This window comes from Hetaerina americana, unplaced genomic scaffold (genome assembly GCF_022747635.1).
Source record: "Hetaerina americana unplaced genomic scaffold, ioHetAmer1.1.p SCAF_3, whole genome shotgun sequence".
Classification (NCBI taxonomy): Eukaryota; Metazoa; Arthropoda; class Insecta; order Odonata; family Calopterygidae; genus Hetaerina; species Hetaerina americana.
This window is the reverse complement of record NW_027286874.1, coordinates 36,246,985-36,274,979: the sequence shown is the minus strand read 5'-3', so window position 1 is coordinate 36,274,979 and position 27,995 is coordinate 36,246,985. Positions and strand designations below refer to the sequence as shown.

The following is a 27,995-nucleotide window of genomic DNA, read 5'->3' as shown; positions in this document are numbered from 1 at the left end:
GAGTAATTTACAGCTCTATTTATTGTCTCAATTAAAATTTGTGTCCTTAGATTCGATAAAAATGGTTTCAAATTATTTAATTCAGTTTTACCCGATTATTCCGGACACCCTCTACATTTCAGTTTGATTTTTCAATTGGGAGAAATTATGTCAATCGAGGCAACCACCAAATCTAAGTGCCCAATCATATATTAGAACATTGAGAAATAGGATAATCTAATTAAGTTATTATGAATTAGGGAAAATAAAAAGTTACCACTTGAATAGCCGACAGATGAACACCTATGTAAGATGGACAAATAGATTTTAAATACGATATTTTTATAAAGTAATTAGAATTATATAGTGGTAGGGGGATCTGCATTCTTGCATACACCTTACTTTCGAATGCCCGCTGAAATTACGATCGCCATGATAAATCGTCATGATCGACACATACAACTACATCGACCATAACATATTTAGCGATATTTAATACGATCAAGCATCAGCATGGCGTTTTGGTGATAATGAATCTGTTGGAGGAAGTTTTGTATTTATTTTATACCCTTTAATGTGAAGTTTGACTCCCCGTTATTCGTAGAGCATTACTCAAATATGAGTAAGTATATGTACTCAACGGCAAATCTTACTGACAAAGAGTTGAAGGACCAAGGTAATAGGCTGTTCAACTCCAGAAAATACGAAGATGCAGTGTCCTGTTATACGAAAGCCATTGTAAATATTTCATTTTATTATAGCTAATTAGAATATGCGTAATATTAGTATGAGTATTGATTTAGCTCCCCAGTGTCAAGTTATTGTCTTCAAAACGATCAAGTATCAAGCTTAGTTTGGGTTCGTCCGTGTTATTTGTGGTTTTCTGCCCGCCAGTGTTTAAAAATCTTGTTTACCAACTGTAGTGATTACCCTGTAATATACATAACATTGCCGAACTTTGAGTTTAAATGAAATTTACTTGTTATGTAAAATTTTATCCTGTCAGTGACGAACATCTTTTTTATTATTGTAGATTAAAAATCCATCGATGCCAACCTATTTTACAAATCGTGCATTGTGTTACCTTAAGTTAAAAAGATGGGAAGCGGCTAGCCAAGACTGTAGACGTGCCCTAGATGTTGATAGTGCACTGGTAAAGGGCCACTTTTTTCTGGGGCAGGCTCTTACTGAAATGGAGAATTATGATGAAGCAATAAAACATTTACTTCGAGGTGAGTGCAACTCTTAAATTCGACATTAACTGGAAATTACTTTTCTTACACTGTGAAGTTTTGCACGGTCTTCCGTTAATTTTAGTCCAAGGTCACACCTTTGTAACCTATTAAGTCTACAAATGTGTGACAGAATCAATTTTTTTATTATTAATAGAATACTTCATTATTGTGATGTTTTCTCCAAATTGCTTATCTATTCAAAGTTTTAGTTAGTTTAAAGCGGTAGAAATTTATGCAAATGTAGCAAGTTAAAGAATATGTACTCAGTGGTATAAGCTCATTTTATGTAATCATCGTAATGTAGGTTGCTCTCCCCCTGCCACCTGCCAATTAGATTTGAATGACAAATTTATATTCCTGCAAGTTCTCTCTGCTCTCTTGTTTAGTTATGGTAAAGAGGGGAAGATAGTTTGAATGCCCACAGAAAGTTTTATTTCATATCATTCCTTAGGGTTGGTGGTCAGTCTGAATTTCACTTTCAGTAGCAGGCATCAGATAGAGGAAATGACAAAAGAAAAGGGAAAAACCTCAAAGCTAACCTTCAAAATTAATAATGGTGATCAATTAGCAATGAAAATTGATTAATGTGTTACCAAAGAACTATCGACAAAAATCTTATTGAAAACGTCTGAATTATTTTATTAAAAATACAACATCAAAGAAGCATTTTTTTACCTTCATTCGCCTTTTGCTGAATGGTGCTTTGAACATATGTAAGCATAGGCTGCTCAGCAAGGCAGATATCAGGCTCAAGCTCTAAACAAGTGGTTCAGGGTGAGTTTAATAAAGCATTGCTGTCGGTAACTGATCCTTTGCTCTTGGCGCTGTTATCTCTAGTCCAAACATTGGCAGTTGTTGTCTCACATCCAGCAGTAATATGCTGCACAATTTATTTATCATTTATGCTATCTATATATCAACATATTGTCAGGAGGGGGTCCATAGGTTAATAAGGCATCAGTTTATGAACAATGCTGTTAGTGCCAACCGAGGCACTGATTTCTCTACAAATTTCTGATAATGTCAAGTCATTCCTGAAATTGAAACATTTGAGAGAGGGGCTCACAGAGTGACATTCTAAGCAGTGGCTTACTATATTCAATAGATTCAGGCGAGGTGTAGCAGAAGTTTGTACTAATGAGAAAAACCAATTTGCACTTTTCCACAGATTTATTCGTAACGTACAATGCGTTTCAGTTCATCAAATCATATTCAAGTACAAGACTTGTACCTTAAGGTGGTTTGATGAAATAAAAGGCATTGTCCATTACAAATAAATCTGTAAAAAGTGCATATTTTTTTTCCTCAGTTTCTTACTCTTACAGTATGCTTTTTACATTAAGTTCTCAAGAGCTGTATTCCCATATTGAAAAAATTGATGAAATTGTCAGCCCTCCTATTAAATTAAGATGCTCAGAGATTCATCTTAAGAGGGCATTACTGGTATTTGTTACTGATGATAATAACATATGCCACCATTTTTCTGTTCTATGGTTATAGGATATTCTCTAAAGTAGTGACAATTATGGCTACTTTCATCAGTGGAACTTTCTATCCAGAGGAAATCTTATAAAATAGCTATTATATCAAAAGCATCTCCTGCCTCTGACAGTTATTGAACATATGGAGAAAACTGAGTTTTTTTGACAAAATGTTGTAGATCAACTTCCTTCTGGAAGAAGGCATAGGATAATTTTCTAGATTCTGCAAATCATTAACTGAAGAAAATTTTATATACAAGCCCATATGCTCTTTCTAGGTCTGTGTTCTCTTGGGGTGGGACTTAAAACGCAATGTTCGACTTGCATTTTTCATTTCATTCATTTCTTTAGTCCATGGGACTATTTCTGCCAGAAATTCAATTAAATGAGTTCCAGGTGCCATTTTTGTACAATTCAATTATGAATTGTCGGAGCTTCTCGAAATGTTTGTAAAAATCACATCACCGATCCTAACACTAAAAATATATTAGTTAAGTATTACATTTTAAATGTTGTTCTACAAGAAATGCCTTATGAAAAGTAAAAGACAACATCTAGAAAAGGCCTTTTCAGGCAACAGTTCTGTGACGCTAGCATTTGCACAAGTGACCTGATCACATTGGATAAACCCCTATTTCCCTAAAATGTTCTGAAATTCTTACAGAAAACAATTCAACCTTCAGACCAAGGGAGCCTTCATAACAACCTCTAGTTGATGCGCCTATTTGGTAACCATATTTTTTATTCATTCTCATGGCATTCCATCCTTTCAAAGAGGATATTCAATAAATGGAGAATAGATGGAAGTAAATAAAAATAAAAATCATTTTACTTATTTTAAATTAGCCATGATCAAACTTTTTTACCATATAACTTGTGTCACTTATACCATAGGAATGCTGAAGTATTGAAATGTTTGGTTAATGCAGAAAAGCAATTAGTGTTCCGTTTCATTGTTATTTTCTTTATGCCAAGACCTGGACTAGTTAAGTTCATTGTTTGCTACCTGTAGATGTATTGGTTTCAATGCCACAGAAAAGGTATACTATCTGTGATTTTGTTTGATGTTGAAACCCATCTTAGCGCATGATGAAAAGCAGTGAAAATTACATCAACCCTTAAACATATTGATTTGATGTAAGTTGCACGTATTTGAGAGGTGAATCTTGGATAAGGCTTATATATCTATAGTTAAATTATTATTTGTTACATGTATAAGTTTAGTTTTTCACTCCTGGTACATGGTCTTAAAACTTATATTAGATGTTCTCCATTCAAGAACTAATTTGCTTGCCAACTTTAATGCATAAAAATTCATTTGGAATTGATTTAGGAGCATAGTGAATTTGATGCCGCTGAATTAAAATAAAGTATGCACATTCTCATGTGCAATTAATTTATTGTGTTAGTCTAGTGGGAGGAGTACTTTGACTATTGTCATTAAAGCCTTGGTTGAAATCTGGATGGCTCCATTGGCCTTTCAGTTTTACCCAAGTCTTATAATTTATTGGTTAACAGATCTTACTGGGTGGCACAAGAAAAAGTGTTGATCCCTACCATGATGCTTGAATGTACTGTGCTGTAAAGCAGTGGTAGAGGTGGGCTTTATTTCAAATATGTAAAAAATGTTCAGGTCGATATCGATTGTTTTAAAGCAAATCTGTATCCTCTCATTTTCATTAATTTTATTAGCAGTGAATAACTTGCATAATGAATTTTCATAAGATTAAATAAGATTTCATGATTTACTGAATGTTTGTTCATGCATTAAGGCATATTATTTGGTCTTCTTTGTGCATAGTAGCCACTCAGTCACGGAAAATGGCAAAAGAGCTGAATTATTAAAAAAAATCATATTGTCTGTGTGCAAATTTGGAATATGGCATCAAATCTGATATCAAATATGAAATCAAGAAGTCCAAAATAGAACAATAATCCTTTTTGTTGTAAGATCAGCTTTCGTTCTCAGTAGGTCACCATGAAGGGCCAGGCAAAAATAGAAACTCTAGTCTGACTAACCTCAGTGACACCTTTGGCAAGTGAAGTGTTGAGGGATTATCCACAGAAAATACATAATCTGATTCCAGATACTGGGAAAAAAAATTGAGTTAAAGGAGCTCATGTTCTTTGAGAAAATCAGGATAAAGACAGTAATAGGAATGAATAGAATAAGTTGGCTCGGCAGTATAAATTTTGTTTACACTTTTAATATAAAGTCTAGCATTTATGCTCTATTGGTTGAAAAGATAGAAAAAAGCTATTTTCGTACTTGTTTCAAATAGCCTTAAACATGAGAAGTTAACGGATTCTCAGAAACCCTACAAAAGTAAGCCATAGTAGTTGTGGCACTTAGGGGGGTGTGCACGGTGAGACTTGATGCTGTTTACATTCAATGTTTTCTGTTTACCTTTCTTTTCCTCTCCTTGGTAACTGCCAGCCAATGATCTTGCTAAGGAACAAAAATTGAACTTTGGTGATGAAATTGCTGGGTTACTTAGAGTTGCAAGGAAAAAAAGATGGAATATTCAAGAAGAAAAAAGAGTTGCACAGGAAATTGAACTGCAGGTATGGAAAAATGATCTCTATCTTGTTTAGCAGGGATTTAAATTTCTTTTTTAAATAGTCATTTGTGTGTGTTAATATAAAGCATGTACTGTAAAATGTAATCCAAGCTTGAGTAAACATTCCTGCAGACAATCAAGTTGAAATGCTGTGAAACTTAAATGAATTTCTCAAACTCAACTCAAAACGAGAAACTCAAATGTATTTAAATGATCCTTGAATTTGTGTAACTGTGTAATGGTCCAATCATATTTACATGTAAATCAATTTACTCAACCTCACATTTACGTTCTTGGGACCTGGAATTCATATTTAACCTCATCACACCTTTAGCCATTTTTTATTATTTTTCCTAGTTTTTTTCATAACTGTAAGTTTTTTTGGTTAATATTATGATTAATATTTCAATAAAATTTGTTCTTTCTAATTAATTGGTTGCTAAGTAGTAAAATAATGTTTTTGAAATGATTATCTTATCAGTTTAATTCTAGCTCAGTAATTGAGCAACACAGAAATTAATGATTTTATCCCTCAGGAGCAGTTAAATTAATGCCAAAGCTGTTGACTGATCTTCTAATATATTGTAGTAATTGTGACGGATTGATAGAGGAAGTTAAAAGAGATGGAGGATTGAATGATAAAAGCGAAAATACCAGTTAATGGAGAAAGCTAGGTGATAGTACAAGTTTATGCTCCACAAATATCGTACACACTATAGGAGGACCGATTACCCAGGAAAAGCCTAGCCTACGTGTATCTATATTTATTCCATTCCCTACTTCCTCTAGCACTTCTACAAAAAACATTATCCTTGGCTCCCCATGCTTTTTCCTGTTCTTTGCTTCTCTCCCTGCTCTACTTGTTTCCTCTCACTCTTGTCATGGATGATAGTTGTAAGAAACGTTGGTCTGGAAAATAGGCCATTGGTATTAAAACAATCATTTATTCTCCTATTTCTCCTAACAACTCTTGTTTTCTATCCCACCCACCTTTTCCCCGCGCTTTCCCTTCGTTTCCATTCCCCTTCTTGAACTTGGAGACATGATAGTTGTGCCAGCTGTTGAAGATTTTATCTTTTATTTATACTGAACAAAAAGGAAAAAATCAGTGATTTTACCAGTTACTACTCTTCCATTGACCTTACTATTTGTTCAAGTAGACTGGCTACAAAATTTAGCTTTTCAGTGCACTCTGATTTAAGTGGGAGTGATAACTTTCCCACTTCCATGAGAAGGATTTTATCTAAACTGAAAATTGGAATGTTCGCAAAGCCAATTGGCAAGATTTCTAAAAACATCGTCCATTTTAAACATGACAACAGCTCCAACTTCTTATAGAATATGGAGGCACTTATAGCAGCCATAGTAACTGCAGCTACTCAAAGTGTACCGAGGACATCTGGTTTGGCCCCCTACTTTCAATTCCATGGTAGAATGAAGAATGTGCAGAAAAAATTTGGAAACACTCTAGGAAATTGCTTATTTTCAATAAACATCCAATCTAATCAAATGTGGCAGTCTTTGAAGGTTGAAAGCAAAAGCTCGCCATACAATAAAGGAACCAAAGAAGTGTGATGAATGACATATGTAAATGGCATTAACCAGAGAACTCCAATGCCTTAATATTAATATAAAATAAGAAAAAACAGTTTGAGGCAACATAACTTCCTTTTTTCAAAAGGCAATGAAACCCATTTTATGAAACAATCTTTTTATTATTTTTTTAATGTAAGTACATGTTTAAAGTTTTGAAAATCATATCAGGTAGGTGACGCCCTCCATTGTCCATACACTGAATAAGCTGATTTCTGGCATTTGTCATGACCCTTGCCAGCATAGCAGCAGGTATGTTGTCCTTCAGGCTCGGTAGGGTCATTTGACGGTCGATGTCAATGCTGGATTTCAAAGAACCCCACAATAAAAATCACAAGGGAATTGGGGTAGTGGGCTGGTCACTCCAAATCGTGCCTCTTTGAGATGAGGCACACAGGGAAGTGTTCCATCAGTATAGCCATCGATGCCCTTGAAGTTTGAGCTGTTGCTCTGTCCTGTTGTACGAAAGGTCACCTAAGTCCAGTTCATCAAGTCATGGAAGAATAATTCCTCCGTTTCTTCAAAAACCAAGGATCTAAAATACCGACTGAGGAAATTGCACACCATACTGTGACATTAGGTGAATTCAAAGGCATTTGATGCAATTCTCTGGGATTGGTGTCAGCCCAGTAGTGCATATTCTGTTTGTTGACATATCCACTCACATGAAAATGGGCTTCAGCACTGAAAAATAAAATAGTGTCCTCCGGAACGTTTTCGAGAAGAGCCTCACTTGCATTCCTCTTAGAATTGAAGTCACGTTCAGAGAGTTCCCGCACAATCGCCAACTTGTAGAGATGGTAATGAAGGCCATCGTGAAAAATTTGCCTCGCTGAACGATCAGAAAGTCCAAGATGCATGTTTGCGCTCGGAACGCCATGGGGATTGCAAGATGGTGGCTCTCATTGCCTCAATGTTCTTGGGTGATCTGATGGGTAGAGGGACTCCAGTTCTTCATCTTGTCGCACTTGCAGTTTGTCTGAATGTAGTGACCAATGTAACAATTGATTTCTGGTCTGTGACAATGTCCAACGGGGCTACAGTGAAGTAATTTCGGAAGGCCCACTGGGTTGCGATTGCAGAATATCCGTTCGAAAAGTAGGCCTTGATGGCAATGCACCCTCATCACTGTTCCAACGCATGATGGCGACTGACTGGGGAGGGGAAAAACTTGCTGGAGAACTCCGGCTGTTGAATGAGACTACTTTTCCCTAGCGATGACCTCTACAGCCTGATTGTTGCGCATTTCAAAAAAGGAAGATATGTTGTGGCACCATGTAAAATTAATATCAGGTTCCCATGGATTGGGGTTAGATTAGGTCGAAAATAGGCTCCCATGCATAAAAATCTCCATCTGACTTATAAGAGATATTTAGTGAGCGAATTGCCCAAATCTTTGGCACTGATTTACAACCAAATTTTTGTTTGCAGGAAAGGTCACACAGAAAGTGTATGCATTGATTTTACTGAACAAGCCAGCTCTGCTTCCTACAGTGAAAGCATCTCTTTGTGGGAGCTACTAGCGTCCATTGGTTTTATGGTCCCTTTAACTATTACCCCATCTCTATGACAAGCACACTATGTCAGGTGATGGAGAGGATAGTGAACTGTTGACTTGTTTGATTTGTGGAACAGCAGAACTTTCTCTCCAACATTCATTGTGTGTTTCAGCGGTAGGTCCACGATTGAACACCTTATTTGGGCAGACAAACCCACTCAGAAGGCCTTTATGTTGCACCTACATATTTGTATCTACATGGCCATGACATGATGTGGCTGCATTCTTTGATATTGGGAAAGTGTACGATTGTGTTTGGCAGTGTAAGGTTTTAGGGTAACCGAAGGGGTGGAATTTTGAAGGCAATCTACCAATTTTTTGACCAACTGGGTTTTCAGAGTAAGAATTGGTAATAACCAGTAAGAGTTATACATCCAAGAGAATGGAGTACCTAAGGGATCCATATTATGTGTCACACTCTTTGCAATGGCCATGGATGACATAGTAGACTGCATTCAGACTCCAGTAATGGGATTCCTTTTTTAATGTGGGTCATTTAATAAGTTCATAGGAAATCAAAGAGATGGCACTTTTAGTATGAGAAAAGTTTGCTTTTCATAAGCCTCATCCCTTACTAGACTGCTGTTAAAGGTTTAACACCGAAAGAGCTCAAAGCCAAAGTAGGTGAAGTTCATGGCACATCTGTTCCTTGTCAAATTCCAAAGTTACAAGTTGATAAATAGTCAAAACATGGCAGCACATCCACAAATGAAGAATGTCTTTTGGGGTGTCCAGTGGGAGTGAAATCTTCTGGAATGGTGAAAAAAATCCACAATATGGTTTTTGAGTGATCGACAAATCAAGTTCAAGAAATAGTTTAGGCCACAGGAATGTCACAAGGTACAGTTTAAACAATGTTTCATGAAAAATTGGAGGTTGAAAAAAATCTTGGCTGCAATTCCTCTCTGTGGAGATTTAACAAAATCATGTGGTTGATTTGGAGGTTGGTTTGGCACTTATCCATCACATTCCTGGTGGGTTTCTTCATCGATACATAACTGTGGACAAAACATGGATACACTACTACACTCCAGGGACTAGGGAATGTTTGAAAGTGTTTCTGAAGGTGATCCAGTTCTGAAAAAGGTGAAGACTGAGAAATTAGCCCGCAGGTTAATGGCCATGGTTTTTTAGGATGTTCCCAAAATCATCTGCATCAATTGCTAGCAAAAAAGAGAAATGACAAATGGAGAGTCATTATGGAATCTATTGAGTTCATCAGATATGACCCCCAGTGACTTAAAGTTGAAGAAATGACTTAGTTGCAAATGATGTACGTCGAATGAGCTCATTTCTAACAAAGAGGTCTATTTTGAGGACCTCTGAAAATCCTTCTTTTTGGATGGCTTGAAAAGGTTGGAAAAACATTGGGAAAATTGTTTCGAGATTATGAAATGGTATAAGGAAGGAAATGATGTGATAAATTTTAAAAATCTATGCAAAATATTTTAAAAATCTATGCAAAATACTTAGTTTTTCTATTTTTCCTAAGACTTATTAAACACCACATATAGATGACATTGCAGTTTTTTGTAGGGCCTTGAGATTTAGCGTAGTGAGAAGGTAAGCTTGGATGACTCTTCATAGGGTGGAGAAATGGTCAAAGAAAACAGAGTTTCATTCACAGAGGAAAAAACAGAAGGGATGCACTTTACTAGACTACTACTTTATGATGCTAATTTGTGGAATTTACCCTCTGCGCTCAATAAATTTAGGTAGAAATCCTCTGCCATTAGATTCCTGGGGTTAATGTTTAATCAGTGGCTCGTCTGGCAGTCAATAATAAGGGCTTTTAAGAGACTGAGACTGTAAGAGAGCTTCAAGAGAAATTAATTAAAATTTTGAATTAATTTTGCTATCTCTTGGGATGCTGACTGTACCATGATGTTGATGTTGTACTAATCAATGATTTGGTCCAAACATTGTGGGAGTTTCGTTTACATAATAGGAAGAGGCTTATATTTGAGAGCACTTATGTTAATGACCAATGCAGGAATACAAATGGCATTTGAGGCATTCATGACCAGCCCAATCCTGAGTTTATATTTGGAACCTGATTTGGTACCTTTTGACATCTAAAGAAATATTCTAATATGTAACTACACAGTTTAGCTTTTATCTATGACATCGTACAAATAAAATGCAACAATTTCAAGGTGTAAAAATCAATTGCCTTTACCAGGCAACACATTACCCAATAACTCTGTTGAAGTTACTATCATGGTATGCCCCGCAGTTCTTTGATTTTCTCACCAGTGTTTTAACACTGTTTTTAAGCGTCGGCTTTTAGATGTTTCAGAGATGTCAAAGACCTGCAAAGATACTTGGAATTTGTTTTGATGATTACATGTTGAAAGTTCACTTTGCTTTGTGAAAAATTATACTCTAGGGTACTCTAGTTGTCCACCATGGTAAATCTTCCATTCATACTACTAATGATAACTAGCACAACAAGTGGCAATGTTTTATTTTGGCTAGCCATCAACATTAGTCCTGCTTAAAAAACATTTGCTGGCACACCAGTTTTGAAAATTACTCCGCATGATCCAAAAAATGTGTGTGATGTAGTTAGCTTGTTTATTGCAGATCACCTCCTTTCAATGGTGGTGGAGGAATCTAATTGCTTTCATGAGCAAAGTGCTCATAAATACAAAAAATCTCCTAAAAGTTTGATGTGGCACAGTATAACCATGAACATTTTTTTAGGATTGGTAATCCTTTTGGGGCAGGTACATAAAGACAAAATAAGTGAATACTGGGCACTGGATCCTCTAACAGAAACATTGCACAGTAATGAGAAAGACCATGAAGTGGTTAAAGAAGACAATGTTGTATTTGTTGAACAGTGCCCAATTCAATTCTTTTAAGGTGTATGTGGAGTTAAATGGAAAACAAATTGTGCATATAAAAATCTTGAGTGATTATGCAAGACACTGGTTAAGTCACTAGGATGCAGAAGAGCCCATCTCAAACACTCATCTTCGAAAATCATTCAAATTTTTAATACAAGCCTTAAGACCAAGGTGGACCTACCAGAAGGACTTTCAATAGACACGAAAAAGCATAAAGTAAAAAAAATAGTGCTGGGAGCAAGAAAATTCTATAGAGGCTTTCTTGTATGTGCAGCCAAGAAAAGGAGAAGTGAAATGCACTTAATTTGTAGATTTTGTAGTGTTCCACTCCATAGAGGGGAATGTTTTGCACAATATCACACTCCAGTTGATTACTCTGGTATATAATATCTATGCATTTAAAATTTCATTAAAAATATCCAGTAGTTCATAAGTTGTGTGTGTTTGATTGAATGTTTATGCACTTTATGTGGATGAACAAAAAATGGCCAGCCCCAAGGGCTGGTAAATTTAAAGGGCACCGACAAACAAAGTGTTAATATGAAGGAAATTGAATTGTTACATGAAAAAATTGGCCGCTACTCATATGTCAACATTTATTCATTATGGAATCTGAGAAATTCGTTGTCATTGGGCCAAAATGCCTTTCAGCTACCTTGTTTCCATGGGAATTTTTTTAGGAAGTGCTTTCATCAAAATATTAAAATTGTTGCCTACTACTGACTTTAAAGGTGATATTAGCGACATTTGTAATAACAGCAACCATTTTATGAACGTAATGCAGGAAAAACTACGTAATAGTATTTTTCTGGAAAATGGGCATGCGCTTTTAAGTGGTCTGTGCAATAAATGCGCAAACTGGTGCAATCTGGCGGCCATGATGTGGACTATAGCCCCACCCACTAGTGGTGCTAGTTGTCTGAGACCCAATGAGCTGTCTGTGCTTGGCGGGTCGTCGAGCTGTGTGTATGGTGCCAGTTATGTTGGTTTCTGTTGACCTTGATTGTACTGTATGTTGTAAATAGAAATTGAAATAATCACGGAGCAACGAATCAGCGTCAAGTTTTTTAGTGAAGTGCGGTAAAAGTTATCAAGAAATTACTGAAATGTTGACTGCTGTTTACGTTGATAATGCCCTGAAGAAAAAATTCATTTTTAAGGGGATTAAGCATTTTAATGATGGCCAACAAGACACCACTGATGATGCAAGGCCAGGATGACCTTCAACCATCTGTGTTAACGACAACATTGATTGTGTGCGGTCCCTTGTCCTTACTGATAATTGAAAAACTGTCCAAATGATAGCTGATGAACTTAATTTAGGAGAATCAACAGCACACACTATTTTAACCGAACATAATGGATGGATCCTTCACAATGACAATGCACCTGTACATTCAGCATTGATTGTTAGCCAGTTTCTGGATAAAAATTCAATCAATATCCTTGATCATCCTCCTTATTGGCCAGATCTTGCCCCCTGGGGCTTTTTCCTATTCCCAAAATGCAAAAATATGATGAGGGGACATCACTGGGAAGATGTGGGCTCAATAAAGCAAGAAATGACGAGGAAACTGAAAGGCCTAACTGACGAGGACTTCCAAGGGTGCTTTAAACAGTGGAAAAGAAGATTGAATAAGTGATTAGCAACAAATGGAGAGCACCATATTTTCCCATTGATAACATGCCCCATACAGGTGTATTATACAGTGTATGTATAATGCGTAACCAGAACTTTGTAGTTATCTAGAATTTGTACAGACACCACGCACCCAGGGCTTCATAGTTATTTTGAACATGTATAGATGCCGCACATCTGTTTGTGGGTGCATACATATATTGTGTGTGTAAAAATACGTCTATATCCATATTCTAATAAATTGTAACAGCCAATGAATTCAATTGATGGTATCTGGCGTAACTTTATGGAACCGATTCATTATAAATAAATGAAAGGACTAACTTTGTAGTTCCACACGAATGATTTATTCACACGACCCGGGTTTCGAAGTAAAACTTCATCATCAGGTGAGCTCTCTACATTTGCAGCCCTTCTTATATATACAGCCATGGCGGGGGTGGGGTGGAGAAAATCAGGAAGGTTTGGGAGGGGTAAAGTCAGGATGGGTTTGCGTGCCGGAGGGGAGGGCACTTTGGCGTCACCTCCGCAAGGTTGAAGGAATATGGAGCGGGAGGGAGAAGTCTACATTGTAGAGCTCTCGTGAGTCAGGGGATTAGAGAGGGTTAGATGAAGGGGATGGGGTGGTGTCATCGGCCACCATGAGGATTGGGACTTTAAGGAGGGTAGAGTGGGAGGCATACAGAAATTCGTTAACAATATTTTCATTTAAACAAACACTATTTAAAATTTCTAGCTGTTCTAAGGCGTCTGATGCTGGCTTTATATATAAGAAGGGCTGCAAATGTAGAGAGCTCACCTGATGATGAAGTTTTACTTCGAAACCCGGGTCGTGTGAATAAATCGTTCGTGTGGAACTACAAAGTTAGTCCTTTCATTTTAATGAAATTAAAAATACAAAGTAACTTTCCACTGTTCTTTATTAGCGTACGACCGGTTTCAACGCTCAAGCGTCATTATCAGGTACAAAAAAAATAATTTTTTTTGTACCTGATGATGACGCTTGAGCGTTGAAACCGGTCGTACGCTAATAAAGAACAGTGGAAAGTTACTTTGTATTTTTAATTTCATTAACATGAATTTCCACAAGGTTGAGCCAGAAATAATTGAATTTTTTTTCCTTTCATTTATTTATAACCAATGAATTCAGTGAATCATAATTGCCTGTGGCCATATCTACCGTAAGTCTACAGAAGATGAGAGCCAGGTGATTGAAATTAATTCCAAACAACAGAAGGATAAAAAAATAAACAATATTTACAAGCCTTCCCAATATGCCGTCTTATTGCTTTTTCGCTATGATTTGTAAGTTGAAACGAGACATAGGTTTGTGTGCCCTTTGATTTACTATATAAATTAACTTTCAGCAAATCAAGTATAAAAATGAGAGAATGAATGAAGTAGAATCTTCTTGTTTTGTTTGCTTTACTTGCTTTGTTAGTATTGGCGCTCAGCTGTTCTATACACCCTCCAAGTTCTATGAAAGAGCCGCCTACATGGTGATTATTTCAAAACTTGAATTGAGTTAAGCTTTTATAATTTAGAATTTTCTCAAAAAAATTACCCATGGATAAGGAGATCTTATACAGCGATGTTTGAGCTAGAAGTTATCAATTTCGTGAGAGAAAAAGGAAATTGCAAGGCTGTCAGGATTTATCCCATAATTAATCTTTTAAATCAAAGTTACGTTCTGGTTGGGAAAAGTGGATGAAGTCTGGTATGAAAGACTACACAGAATCAGAAAGGATTAAAAGAGTGTCTTATGAAGAAATAAGCCAGTGGATTCTGGAAAGTTGGAAGGGTGTCAGAGGGGGTTGGGTAAGAAATGGATTGAAAAAGCTTTAGGCAATAGTTCAACGCCAATGCTAGAAGATGAGGAAGAGTTAACTTCGTAGAATGAACTTGGTGATGTTCCTGAAGAGATCATTTAATTGTGATTCAGGTGACGAATTTCTTGGATTCGAGTGATCTACCTACCCTATCAAATATTAATACATACGTGTATATAATACAACATACTCAATGTATACATGAAGTACTATGTACTCGAATAAAGAAGCACTATGTATTAGAATTAATGAAGTATAGAAATTATGTATTTCTTCTTTCTCTCATGGATTTATAAGATGAAATAACTGTAGCGGTAGCAGATCTGTATAAAATAGAACAATTAGAAAGGCATGCTGCCAGACTAATTTCATTTTGCAACACTCTTGTATAAATTATCGTGTGTATAGGTAAGTAAATGTTTGGATTTTTTCAGTTTTCATTACATAATGTGCATTGTCATGTGCTTTTCTGCTTCTACCACTACTAGTAATATTCTAACTATTGCTTGCTCTATGTTGACTATGCTTCTTCTTACCTTTTATTCAATATAATTGCCTCCCCTCACTGGCCCCTCCCCACTGCTGTATATTACTTTATAGTTATCACTCCAGTAGTCCTTGCTATCCTTCTATTTCACCTCGCTCAGACCCAAAACATTATTTCCATTTTCCATCTCTCGCTTAAATTCTCTAATATTCCTTTCTTCAGCATTGTCCTAACATTCCAAGTTCCTGTCCGAACTACTTCGGTCTTCTTTTCTGCGTCTTTTGTTTTGTTGCTGTCGGTTTTGATTTGCAAGGATTTTGTGAGATGACGACTGTGGAAGCCTCGCCTCTCCTGCTGCTGGTTATGACATATGACCAATTGGGCCTCTATACTGTCCTTCTCCAAAATAATTGAGGTGGTTTCCTGTTGCCTTCCTCAATATTGTTTTTCAATGACACCATGATAAAGGTTAGATGCCTTTGCAGCCACCTCAATGGGGATCAGAGGTGATGTGGACAACCTGTCTTCAGACTACTAACCTAAGACCTATCTGATATGGGTGCCCCTATTAGGAGAAATTATTATTGCTCCTGCTAGCACAACTCTAGGGTTCATCAGACTGTACTAGCCCTTCCACCACGTCATGCTAGGGTCCATGGCCTTCTTTTCATTAATATATTAAGGAAAAGTTTGTCTTGTATTTTTTTAGCAAATTATTTTTTCAATTTTCTTCATATCTTTTATTTAATTTTCTTTAATTCAGTCTTACAAAAAAACTTTTAAAGCTGAAATTGCTGCCAGTCATTACATGCATACATGTATTTAAATTTTCCACTTATCATAATAGTGTACAAATTTTCATAAGTGATTTGAGGTTTTATAGCAAAGCTTGATTTCTCGTTCATCAACACACAATATTTTGTAAAATAGCTTAACAAAACAAAGCTTAAAAAACTTAACAAATACATTGACGGAAGAAATTTCAGCTCTGCTCCAAGAAGTATCTCACACCAATTAAGCAATCTTGGTGATTGCAAAATATGCTTGTTGATATGTTTGCACTGCCATATGTAGCTAAGGGTTTAAGGAGTATCTTGTTCATAGGAAGAAAAAGGTTCAAGCTCACATTCACTCTTAACTTTTAAAATGCATTGTTTTAAAAGTTGGTGTTTTGGGCCTATCGTAATTGTTGTTATAATTAAAGGCAATAAAATCTTCATAGATGCAAATACAGCCGTCTTAATCAAGAAAACATACTGTTTACATACTTAGATACTGAAGTGTATTGCTATTATTAACTACCCACTCAATTATGTGGGAAGGACCCGGTGATACTAAATTATAAAAACTTGTGAACATTATGAAATTTTTTTGGATTAAATAGGGGCTTTTTCGGTTTACTTTTTTTCTAAACCTAATACCCTTTTAATTTAATTTGTTCTAGAAATTTCTGTTTGTAATGAAAACCTTCTAAGATTGTTTTTTGGAAACTATGATTGATGCAATAGATAGTATTTTTAACTTGATAGAAATGGAAAACCCTTGCCTGTATTTATAATATGTAATCATGTGAACATTTGCTCTTGAAAATTCAGTAATTATTTCTCCCTTAAACAGAAAAACCTACCAAAATTGTTTTTTGATAGTCAATAATGACCTGTGAAATGAGAGGCAAAATAAAAATCAAATATTAATATTGGTGTTTTTTATATTTTATTCTTTGAAGTTTTAAAACTTTAAATGCGTATGAAAAATATTTATTTTTTACTTTTAGTCATCAAATTCCAATTTTCAGAAAATGTGGAGGATTTGTGTCATTGGTAAACTTTTTACTTCAAATAAATTTAGCGATGTCTGGTCTGGAAGTTTCTTTTTTAGTTGAAATTGCCATATAAAATGTAATAGGGGTATGCATATAATTTTCACAAGCTCCAATGTTTTTGTGCATCTCTTTTTTAATAATATTTATGTCACCTATGCTTTTCATTTATTATCTGAGACAGCTAGGGTAAACCTTGACCTAAAGTGGTATGGAATGACCTATTGCTACACGGAAACATCTGGTAACTTAAACATCAATGAGTAAATGCCATTTATTTTAGGGGTTGCTGAAGATAAATTCTTTCTTCACATTACAAAATAAAATTTTGCTCTATTTTAAATCTTTTTAATGTATCCCATGTGAACTGTCTATATCTGAGTGCATTTATTTTCTTCGATATTATCAATGTTGTTATTTTGACCTATAAAATGCTGATACATATCAAAAGCAAATATAGATGATAAAAATATAATATGGATATATAAGCCACTGCTTATAGAAAATATATGCCAGTCATCATTTGTGAAATTCTTTCTCCCTTGTAAAGCCCATTGGCCTTGACCATTATGTGTTTTATTCCTGTGGTATGCCTTGTTCTTTTATTAATGCATAAGTTATTTCCTTAGCTAAAGGAAAACTAAAAATAATTTCTCTATTACAAATGCAGTCCACCTTGAATCGACTTTTGAGAGAAGATATGGAACGGCAAGTGGAAAAGTTGAGAGTAGAGAATGGAGATAATGAGGATGACGTTCAGGATAAAGTAATGGAAATGGAGCAGCAGTGTGTAAGTCTCCGTTTTTATATTCAAAACATGTTTTATTATTCTTAATTGCTATTATGAAGAGAAAATTGCATGGTATATATACATATAAATTGCCCCTTAATTCTAGATATTTTTGAATTTGCAAATTTAAAAAAAGTTATGATTTTTGTTAAGATTGTCAAGATTTTGCACCTTAAGTCAAACTTTTAAAGCTTACTGCTCACTTTCAAGATATCCATATACGGTGTCTCTGCAGGGTGATTTAATAATATAATATGCCGTGCACAATATCAGGATGTGCTGGTAGTGGTAATGCATATGAGAGCACAATCCTTTTTTGATCAAAAAAATCACCATTGTTTAGTGTATAGAAATCACTGCGTACTAGAATAGATGTTGTCTGAGACTGTGGAGTGCAATGATCTTCACACTATGTTTTTTCATTCAATAGGTTAAGTTTTATGCTTAGTGAGAACTCTAATTGAGTAAACTTCAGTTTTACATCTCTGAGTTTATAGTTTCCTATCCTTTTCATCATGTTAATGTTATTTCTTTCTATTCGTAACCTTAGAGCATTGCTTTGGATTCACAACTAACAACAGTGCAGTTGTTAATAAGCATAAAATAAGCATTTAAATGAAGTGTTTGCCCAATTAAGTTACACATTGCTGGATATATTTCATCTAATTCCACAAAAACATCAGGGCAAACATTTTAATGATTCCATGCTGAGACTGCTCAGAAATGCATCATTTCCTCCAATACTCAAATAGCATCCAAACTTTATCTTCGAGAGCACTTTGGATATTTGATTAGTCCACTGTTTAAGTGTATCACTGAGTATAAATGCATGCAATGGTGTTAGGTATAACTGAGTATTAACTACTTTGATGCTGTGGAAGAAAACAAAACTTTGTTACTGATTTTGATGAAGCATATCATCATCTAGTCGAAGAGGATACTCTGTGTCACAATCAGTGTTAAAAAAGACGTAATTTGTGGAACTATAGTAATTCCTCTTCCTTTGTAACTATGAATGCATGCAGCAAGCTTGCATGAATGAGTAACATCATGTGTTACCTTGTAGGTATGTGGTCTTGAAAATTTGTTGAATCTAATTCATTATTAGTGACTCATCTCTTGAAATCCCAGCAATTTTATTTTTAGAATGCTTATTAGTGTATAAACTGGATTACAGGTTCCAAGAAACTGCGGTAGATGATTTTTACACTCTGAAATTGTTGCATGAGTTACAGGTGTTTTAATAATGTCTAGGAGCAACACCATTTTTAGCCATCCCTTGGGATTCCTTCATTTACAGATAACAGAAACAGCATTCCACAATTAATTGTAGAGTTGCTGTGTTTCTGTTATCTGTGGAATTTCTAGAAGTAGAATGCCTATTAAGGTAATTTTCATAATGTTTTTAAGTTAAAATGTCATTGTCAGTAATGAATTTTCTGTAATGAAAAATTACCTCAATCATCATCTATTAAAACCAAGCTATGTACTTCTCTGTTATATTTGTTCTTATTTAAAATGTAAAATAGGTTGATTCTCTGAGTAGATAAGTAGGAACAGGATGTAATATTGATTTATATTGTATCACTGCCTGAGTGCAAGGAAAAACCTTATTCCCATTTCAGTTGTATTTTCAATATCTCATGAGTTATCATCTTTGATGTAGATAAAATAATAGTCAGTGGTGCTCTTGTGCTCATGCTCCAGCTTTAAATAAATCCCATAAGTTTTCCATCATAATTCCAAAAACAGGGGAACATCACTTAACAAGCTCCTCGCATAGCAAGAAATTCACATAATGAGCCAAAATATAGGTCCCAAAAATGAATTGCTTAACGAGTGACTTTTTGCATAATGAGTGACAAGGGAAGGGGAACTCCCAGTTTTATTATGACCCTGCCACTGCAGTTTGCTTCTAGCACTCTTTCCTCTAGCATCCTAGTCGCTAGTGATCACATATTTTTCCAAACTCGTGTTCTTTTCACAATTCAAGACATTATTAGTGATTTTTTTTACAAAGTTGAATAATATTTCGTATAAAGTTTTAAAATGACCCCGAAGAAAGATTTGTGAGAAGAAAGCCATGAGAAAATAAAATTAATGGTAGAAATGAAAAGTGAAATAATTGAAAACCAGGAACAAGATGCAAACGTGGCTGTTGTAGTACAGTACAGTACCTGTATGCGCATCAACAATCGGTCGAAATCAACAATTGGCCTTTTCTTCAAGAACACGGACAAGGCTAAATAGATAGATGCTTCAAGTAGAGTGACTAGAGTATATGCGCATTGGTTACATGTTCTCAATAATGTTCAAGGGTTGCTTCTCATATATATAAACGGAAAGTAATTGCAATGTGACACCGTTAATGAGGATATAATTTGTGAGGAGTAGAAAGTAATTTTTGCAAACTTAGTTTATAAGATGTCAGGATCATCAATGGCTGAACAAGTATTTTAGGGGAGTCGTGCGTGGTTCGAAAATTAATGAGAAGAACCATCATCCATGGCATTGTGAGGCATAGTGAAGCAGCTAACTCTGAGTCAAAGGCATTGAAGAACTTAATCAGTGACTTCAAAAAGCTTGTAGAGTCTGAGGGTTCCTTGTCACAAAATACTTAAAATTTTGACAAGATGGTTTTCTTCGAGAAGAAAATGCCAAAGTGAACCTATATTTGTGCACAAAACAGTGGAAGAAAATGCAGTGCTGGACCACAAGGCAATGAAAGGCCGTCTCACGCTGCCATTTTGCACAAATGCGATGGGTAATTTGAAAATCAAACCCGATTGTTTACCATTCAGAAATTCCATGGACCTTCAAGAAGTGTTTAGTCCAAAACAGCAGGCTAAATTGGATGTGGAGGTGACCGGAAACTTCTGCATTCTACCATGCTTATGAGGCATCACTGTAATAAGGCTGTAGCGATGTATGCCCTAAAATTTATTTAACGATCATTCTGAGTCGCATTGCCACCAAATTTTGAAGAAGCGTCGGCAAAAACGAATGTTTCTAGACAGCTTTCTAGTAAAAAGGAATAAGGCACGCATCATAAATGATTAACAATTTATTTAGATTCTTTTTTGCTTTTATAAATCAAGTTTGCATTCCTGTTTGCTTCAATCTGCAAGAGAAGAAAAGGTGAACATGATCCACGATCCTGAACAGTCTATTCATAATTTTCTTTGAATAAACCTTGTGCATAACTTATTTTTTTCAGCAAGGGAAGCATTATCTTATTTTATATTAATTTATGTGCAAAAAGTTGTTTCACTGAACGAGTCTTTCGCTTTACAAGAAAGATTGCGGAACGAATTATGCTCGTGGTATGAGGTTCCATTGTAGATAAATAAATTACATCAATCTTCTTGTGAAGTTGATTGTTTTTGAAGTCATTGTTTTGACCACAAGTGCAGTTCTTTTTTATGAATATGTAATTAATAATGTCTTTTTATTTTTTATTAGGAGAATCATATTAGTGAGCTGAATTCCCTATTTGCTAAGGTGGATGAAAGGAGAAGGGTATGTCCATTTGTACTTGAATTGAAACTAATGGTTATAGCTCTTTTAAAGGTTGACATTAATTGCACTTCAACCATTTCAGCTACATTAGCCATAAAATGAAATACAATTTGAAAAATATAGTTTTGGAGTATGAAACATGATTCAAAACTTGGATCAATATCTTTGTAATAGGCTCATCTACTACTTAGCGTATTTATAATGATTTTCTCTGGATCCACTTTTATTTTATGAAATGTGCTAGGAGTAGAATGTGCTGGTTTTGCCTATGGTCTGATAAATTTTGTGGAGAGTATATTGTAGAAGTGGAGAGGGACAAAACATTTGACATTTGGCACCTGAAAAACGATATTCGGCACTACTGGTAGTTGGATGTGTATGTTGTTATAGTTAGCTGATGGTGAATTCTGAAGTAAAAGCTAAAATTAATGTAGCTATGTCTGTATTGGAGAATTCAGTAATTTTTTCTTATTTTTCTAACTTCAATACTCACCTGTGAATTCCTCTTTGATTTCTCTTACAATAGGTATGTGTGTGTATTTGTATATCTTGTACATAAAAGTGAGTGTTATTATGTATGTCTGAAAATGTTTAGCCCATTTTCAAAAGACTGGGGAAATCAAAATTTGGCACACTGCTACTGCCTTTTACATCAAAACCCACAGAAAAATTTCATAACTCCATGTGGGGTCCCTTATACCCACTTGGGTGAAGGCAATGGTATCCCTTAAGTATGTATGAGACATGTTATGTAGATGTACCAAAGTGTAATGTAGGCCTTTACTGATTTAACTATTGAAATTACTAGGTATTAAGATATTTTTTTATTGTGAACTGGCTGACAATATTCCTTGATTTTATTTTCAATTTCACAGCAGCACTAACATTTACTCCCTTATTAATTTTTGAGACCCTCAACACTCCATTATTGTAACAAAAGGTTGAAGAAATTGGTTATGGTAGTGAAGTTTGAATATTTCAATGATCTTCTTGGCTACGGATTTTAATTTTGGCATGATATTTGTGGAGAGGAACAATTACCATTCATTAGAAATTTTGATTCTAGGGTGGTGAATAACATTACCAAGATATTATGCCAATTTTGCCCAAAAAAAGCTTGATCTGCATTTTACCACATTTAAAAATTCATTGATTTTCCTTACCAGCATTTTTATATCACTCTAGAATAGCATTATTTTTCCTCAAAACACCGTGCAATTTTTTTTCACTCATTTTTTCCTTCACTGAATAACAGGATAAACCTGCCTTATAGATGTTAACAGGCTTTCAGCCAGGACATGTGATAGGTAACTAACCAGCAAAGGGAACAGCACAATATATTAGCTTCACACTTGGCCAGCATTGAAGAAAAACACATGATTACCAAGCCATTAGGTTAATGGTTGGGCCCCTACTTTACTATGGAAAATAACTGAAAATAATCTATACTGGTTGCTAGATAAGGATCTTGGACTCTTACTGTACTTAAAATAGGTATAGGTGCCCTATAACTATAACCATATGTATAGGGCAATTAGCTATCTCCTGCAGCCCTCAGTTTTTCAGTCCAACTCACTCTTTACAAAACCACTAAATGAAGTAGAAATTTACATTGCCGTTAAGAAATATGGCCAGTATAATGAACACAGAAGTCTGGGGTCTGAGGTCACTGATAAATAAAAGTGGCTATTGAGGCAGATTCCATTTTACATTATTCTTTCTGCTTTCCAGTGACAGTTGTGTCTCACTACCAAAAGATAGTAAAAATTTTACATCCATGTTCGCAGGGGTTTATTATAAATCTGTAAGAAATTTTTAAAGATGTCGAAATGAGACCATTATTTGAGATATTGCAAGGATTTCATGTTATAGTTTCTGAATAAATGATGTAAAACTGAAACTGACTTTGAATTCATTGCTTTTTGGAACTAAGGGTGTGATGCCACACCTTCATTTTAGGAAATCTGTTGGCCGCTTTGAGTAAATTAAAATGTTCCCTTGTTACAGTTTGACTAATAAATATCTTTGCAGTAAGATGTTACATATCGTGGAAATCACTCGACTACCAACAGTGATTAGTTGATTGCTTTCTTATCTGACTTCCTACCCCGAGCTCTGTGTAAAAATTAAATCTGTGATTAGTTAAGAATTCAGTTATTAGTAATTAATTAATGATAGAAAACTTGTTAAAATAGGTAACATTTCTATACTGAAATAAATATGAATCCATGATAGTAAATCTATTATATCCAGTCTGCTTTCACTTAAGTAAGTGGTAATTAGATATTGTTTTTATCTATATTCTTGTTCTCAAGTATATTTTGCACTTCTTATTAATACTTACTCATGCATTTATTACTTCTGGAGTTGAATATTGGAAAATACTTATTTTCAGAAAAGGGAGGTGCCAGATTATTTGTGTGGAAAAATCAGTTTTGAGATCCTTCGAGAACCAGTTGTGACTCCAAGCGGGATAACATACGAAAGAAAAGACATTGAGGAGCATCTACAAGTATGTCCTCTGCATTCTTGTTTTAATTTTATTATCATGGTATATTATCTCTGTCATAAATTTGTTGTCATGTATTTATTTCCTTTCTGGAAATGATTGGTTCCATTAAAACAGTGTAATTTTCACCTTAGAAAGATCACATTTATTCATGTAGCTGCTGATTACTAATAACATATGCAAATTCTGGGTAGTGACAAATGAGTGCCATCAATGTTGGTAGCTGTAACTGTTGGTGTAGCTATTAGAAATATGATACTGATAATTTTTAAAACTCTTTTATGCCAAGTGTTAACTCAAAGTTAAGCAATTTTCAAAGAGATCTTCAAATTCTTGACTTCTCCTGAAACTTTAAGGCAATTTTATCAACAGAATTATCTGTGGACCAGGGAATTAAGATAATCCTATTGTTGAGTAAACTAGAAAGACAAAACTCTGAGGTTGTGGAAATAAGTGCCTGAATCAATTAGCCCTTCCAATTTGTCTGTATTGATTAAATTACAAAAAAAAATACCAGAATTTTTGGTCTCATAATTCTGTGTACATAGCAAGCATTATCACCATGTTTTAAGTTGCCTAATATTAAAAAAAACATCTGGGTGGAGTAGTTTCAGGAAATTTTTGTTCACTGCACATTTACTGAAAGAATTTAATGTTATTGATGAAGGAAACTCTAAAAGCTATCACACTACCAATAAGATGTAAAATTAGGACCATTGATATTGCCTTAGATTAACTTCAGCATTTTATTTATTGCAGAGGGTGGGGCATTTTGATCCAGTGACTCGTGTAAAGCTTACTCAAGACCAGCTGATTCCCAACTTTGCCATGAAGGAAGTGGTTGATGCATTTTTGCAGGAGAATGAGTGGGCATTAGAGTACTGACACTGGTGTGCTGGGACTTCTCTTCCTTTTAACCAGTCATCACATTTTCTCTTATGGTGTAAACTCTGTTGGAGATGGAAAAATATGAATCAAGTCTGGATGCCAAACTTTGTTCATTTGACTACAAGGTGAGGTTAATAATGTTTTGGTCATCTAATGAGCCCTACTCTGCAGGTGCAGCAAAAATCATCATGTATGTATGTTATGTATGAATTAAAGGTACCTATTTCACTTTTCTTGCATTATGTTCCCATAAAAATTGAATTAGGTGTATTTGCTCATAGTTTTTTTTCTTTTGAAAGTACTCTAAGCTGATATTGCATTTTACCCTAATTTTATTGTGCATTCTTCAACCAATATTGAGTTGGGCTGTGCCTATAAGTGAAGAGCTTGTATTAAGGTTAGTGATTGTTGTGGTGCTTAATAATCTTGTCCCACGTTGAGTTGTATTATCTTAATTATGAGCTATATACAGTGCTAAATATTATTCTCATTCCCAGGTGATGTTTGACAACTATTATCTATTTCAAATGCAAGCCATATGTTTGTCTTGATGTACATAGAATTTAGTTATGATTGAACTTTGAGGATCACAATTTGACCTCAAATTATTGAAAAAGCATTCAGTTATGGATGGATGTAAATTCTGGATCCACTTATTTTATAGTGATTAAGTAGGGAAAACCATTTTTGTTATTTAATATTTTAATTTTCGTATCATTTATCTTTCTAAAACATTGTCGGAAACCCATCATTTTTGCGAGTAATGAGTGTGTATATTTGTTTCTTTTGTTTAATTAACTAATCTTAAGTTATTTTTTGTGACTTAAAATATGAAATACTATTATGTGGATGTTACATTTCTACAGTTTATTTCCAAGCACTAGCTTCTTTTAGGCCATTTCTAAAAACCGTGTCTTCATTTTTTTCTCTAATATGATTGAGACATTTTTGAATGTTATTAATATGATGGTATATATCTTATTCAAAATTTTAAACCTTGGTTTACTTATGGTAATCCATTTTCTCTATTACAGAACTATATAAATGACTTATTCATTTACTAGTTAAAATATAACCATTGTAAATGTCTTGTCTGCTGAGAAATATTTCCAAGTTAGCACTTTCCTTATAATCCCTGCTGCATTGATTTTACATGTTCTTTACAGAATAATACCTAAAGCTCCTTAAATAGAATCAATTTTGGTTCAAAAATGTTTGTCTGGAATGAAACAATATTGAAATAAGTAACTCAATTTCTTGATTTGTCCAAATGATGTTTTAAATTATGTGCTCAACCGTAACCCAGGATCATGTAACAATGTGAATACTTGATTGGAAAGTTCAAACTGTAAATGTGTGATGTGGAAATGTAAATATATTTTTATTTCATGTGGCTGAATAAAATATAGAAAATGACATTGTAATTATCTCCTGCCATTATGTTTTATTTGATAGTATCAACTTGGACATATAACTAATGTTGTGAAATTTTTGCTGAAATGTTGTGACTATTTTTAATTTTGGCGATTTTCATTTATTTTTAGGAACAGATGGAATACAAACTAATTATGCATATTATGACAATTGCTACCCGTTAAAATTAGTATTTGCTTGTGAAATGGATACATTTTCCCATAGTTACATTGTTGAAAATAGTATGATGTACTTGTTGATATGATGGAAAAAGTTTTGAAAATGTAATGTTTATGAATTTGTAACTTTCATACATTTAACTTTAACGTTACGTGTTATAAACGTAGTATTTGGTTAGATTGTTCGGTTTAAAAGTAAGCAATATGGACGCAGCCATTTCCCTTGTCATATGTGTATCCATCCATATATGTGTATCCATCTATACATGCTTCAATTGGTTTCCTTTCATTTGACAGAAGTATATATCTCTAAGGTATAAAGATTTGTAGTATTAAGCAAATATGCAACTTTTCAGAGATTTCTGTCCGAAGGGATTGAGAATTGATTATGGCAGCAGGATGAGCAAGTATTTCCATTACAAAATGATTGATATGCAGCTCTGATGTCCACATTTCATTCAATTCAATACATGGAAATTGAGGATTTGGTATCACCAACTGGTATATTTGTTTGCAATTTCCAAAGAAACAAGATTTTATGATTGGTGATGATTCTATGTATCCAGCTTTCAACAAGGAGAAATCTTCCAATTATGTCAATGCTTCCTGCCATACTTGGCTGAAGAAATCAAAATCGTTTACTGTAGTGAATAATAAGAGAAGTTCTGCTGGTGAATCCCAACAAAATGGTTAATATAATTAATGGTTTCTGGCGTAACTTTATGGAACCGATTCATTATAAATAAATGAAAGGACTAGCTTTGTAGTTCCACACGAAAACGATTTATTCACACGACCCGGGTTTCGAAGTAAAACTTCATCATCAGGTGAGCTCTCTACATTTGCAGCCCTTCTTATATATACAGCCAGGGCTGTATACTCTCCACACACAAAACACATCGTCCACAGACTCTGTGGACGATGTGTTTTGTGTGTGGAGAGGCTCCAAAAGGCAGCTTCAGCTATTTCTTACACATTTAAATTCTTTGAACGAAAACCTAAAATTCACCTGTGTAGTAGAAGAAAATAATACACTGAATTTTCTTGATTTAAAAATTTCAAAATTAAACAACCGGCTTGATTTCTCTATCTTTTGGAAAAACTCATACACAGATCAAGTTATCCATTTCAAGTCAAGACATTGCTTCTCGCAAAAACTCTCTGCCTTCCATTCAATGATACACCGGTTGGTGAACGTCCCAATGTCGCAAAACAACGTCAAAAAAGAACTTACCACGATTAAATTGATTGCAAGAAACAACGGCTACGATGAGGAGCTAGTAGAGAAACTATACCGCAAAAAACTGAATAAAATGGCATTGAAAGATATTTACAGTACCGAACCGCCACAGGACCCCGCAGCCAAGTGGCGCAGAATCCTTTATTTAGACGATTTTTCACAAAAAGTATGTAAAAAACTTCCAAAATGTAGAATTAAGATAGCCCATTATAACAAATCAAGCCTCAGGAGCCTGCTCTCCCACACAAAGGACAGAATCCCATATAAGGAAAAGAGTGGAGTATATAAGCTAAAGTGCGATTGCGGAGCAATATACATCGGACAGACAGGGAGGAAATTCCAAGAACGATTGAAGGAGCATCAAGCATGTGCAAGAAATAAAAAGATGAACTCTCAATTCGCAAAGCATTTGATTGATAATAAC

General features: G+C 34.8%; 1 protein-coding gene across 1 annotated transcript; it reads left to right on the top strand.

Annotated features, from left to right (window-relative positions):
- Positions 1-396: 396 nt before the first annotated feature.
- On the top strand, positions 397-26,174 carry STUB1 (STIP1 homology and U-box containing protein 1). Its single transcript, XM_071587349.1, has 7 exons — positions 397-717; positions 1,013-1,211; positions 5,133-5,260; positions 17,704-17,823; positions 21,286-21,342; positions 23,738-23,854; positions 24,611-26,174. Exons 1-7 carry the CDS (start codon positions 598-600, stop codon positions 24,734-24,736), a joined length of 867 nt encoding a protein of 288 aa, XP_071443450.1. The 5' UTR covers positions 397-597; the 3' UTR covers positions 24,737-26,174.
- The last annotated feature ends 1,821 nt before the right edge of the window (positions 26,175-27,995 follow it).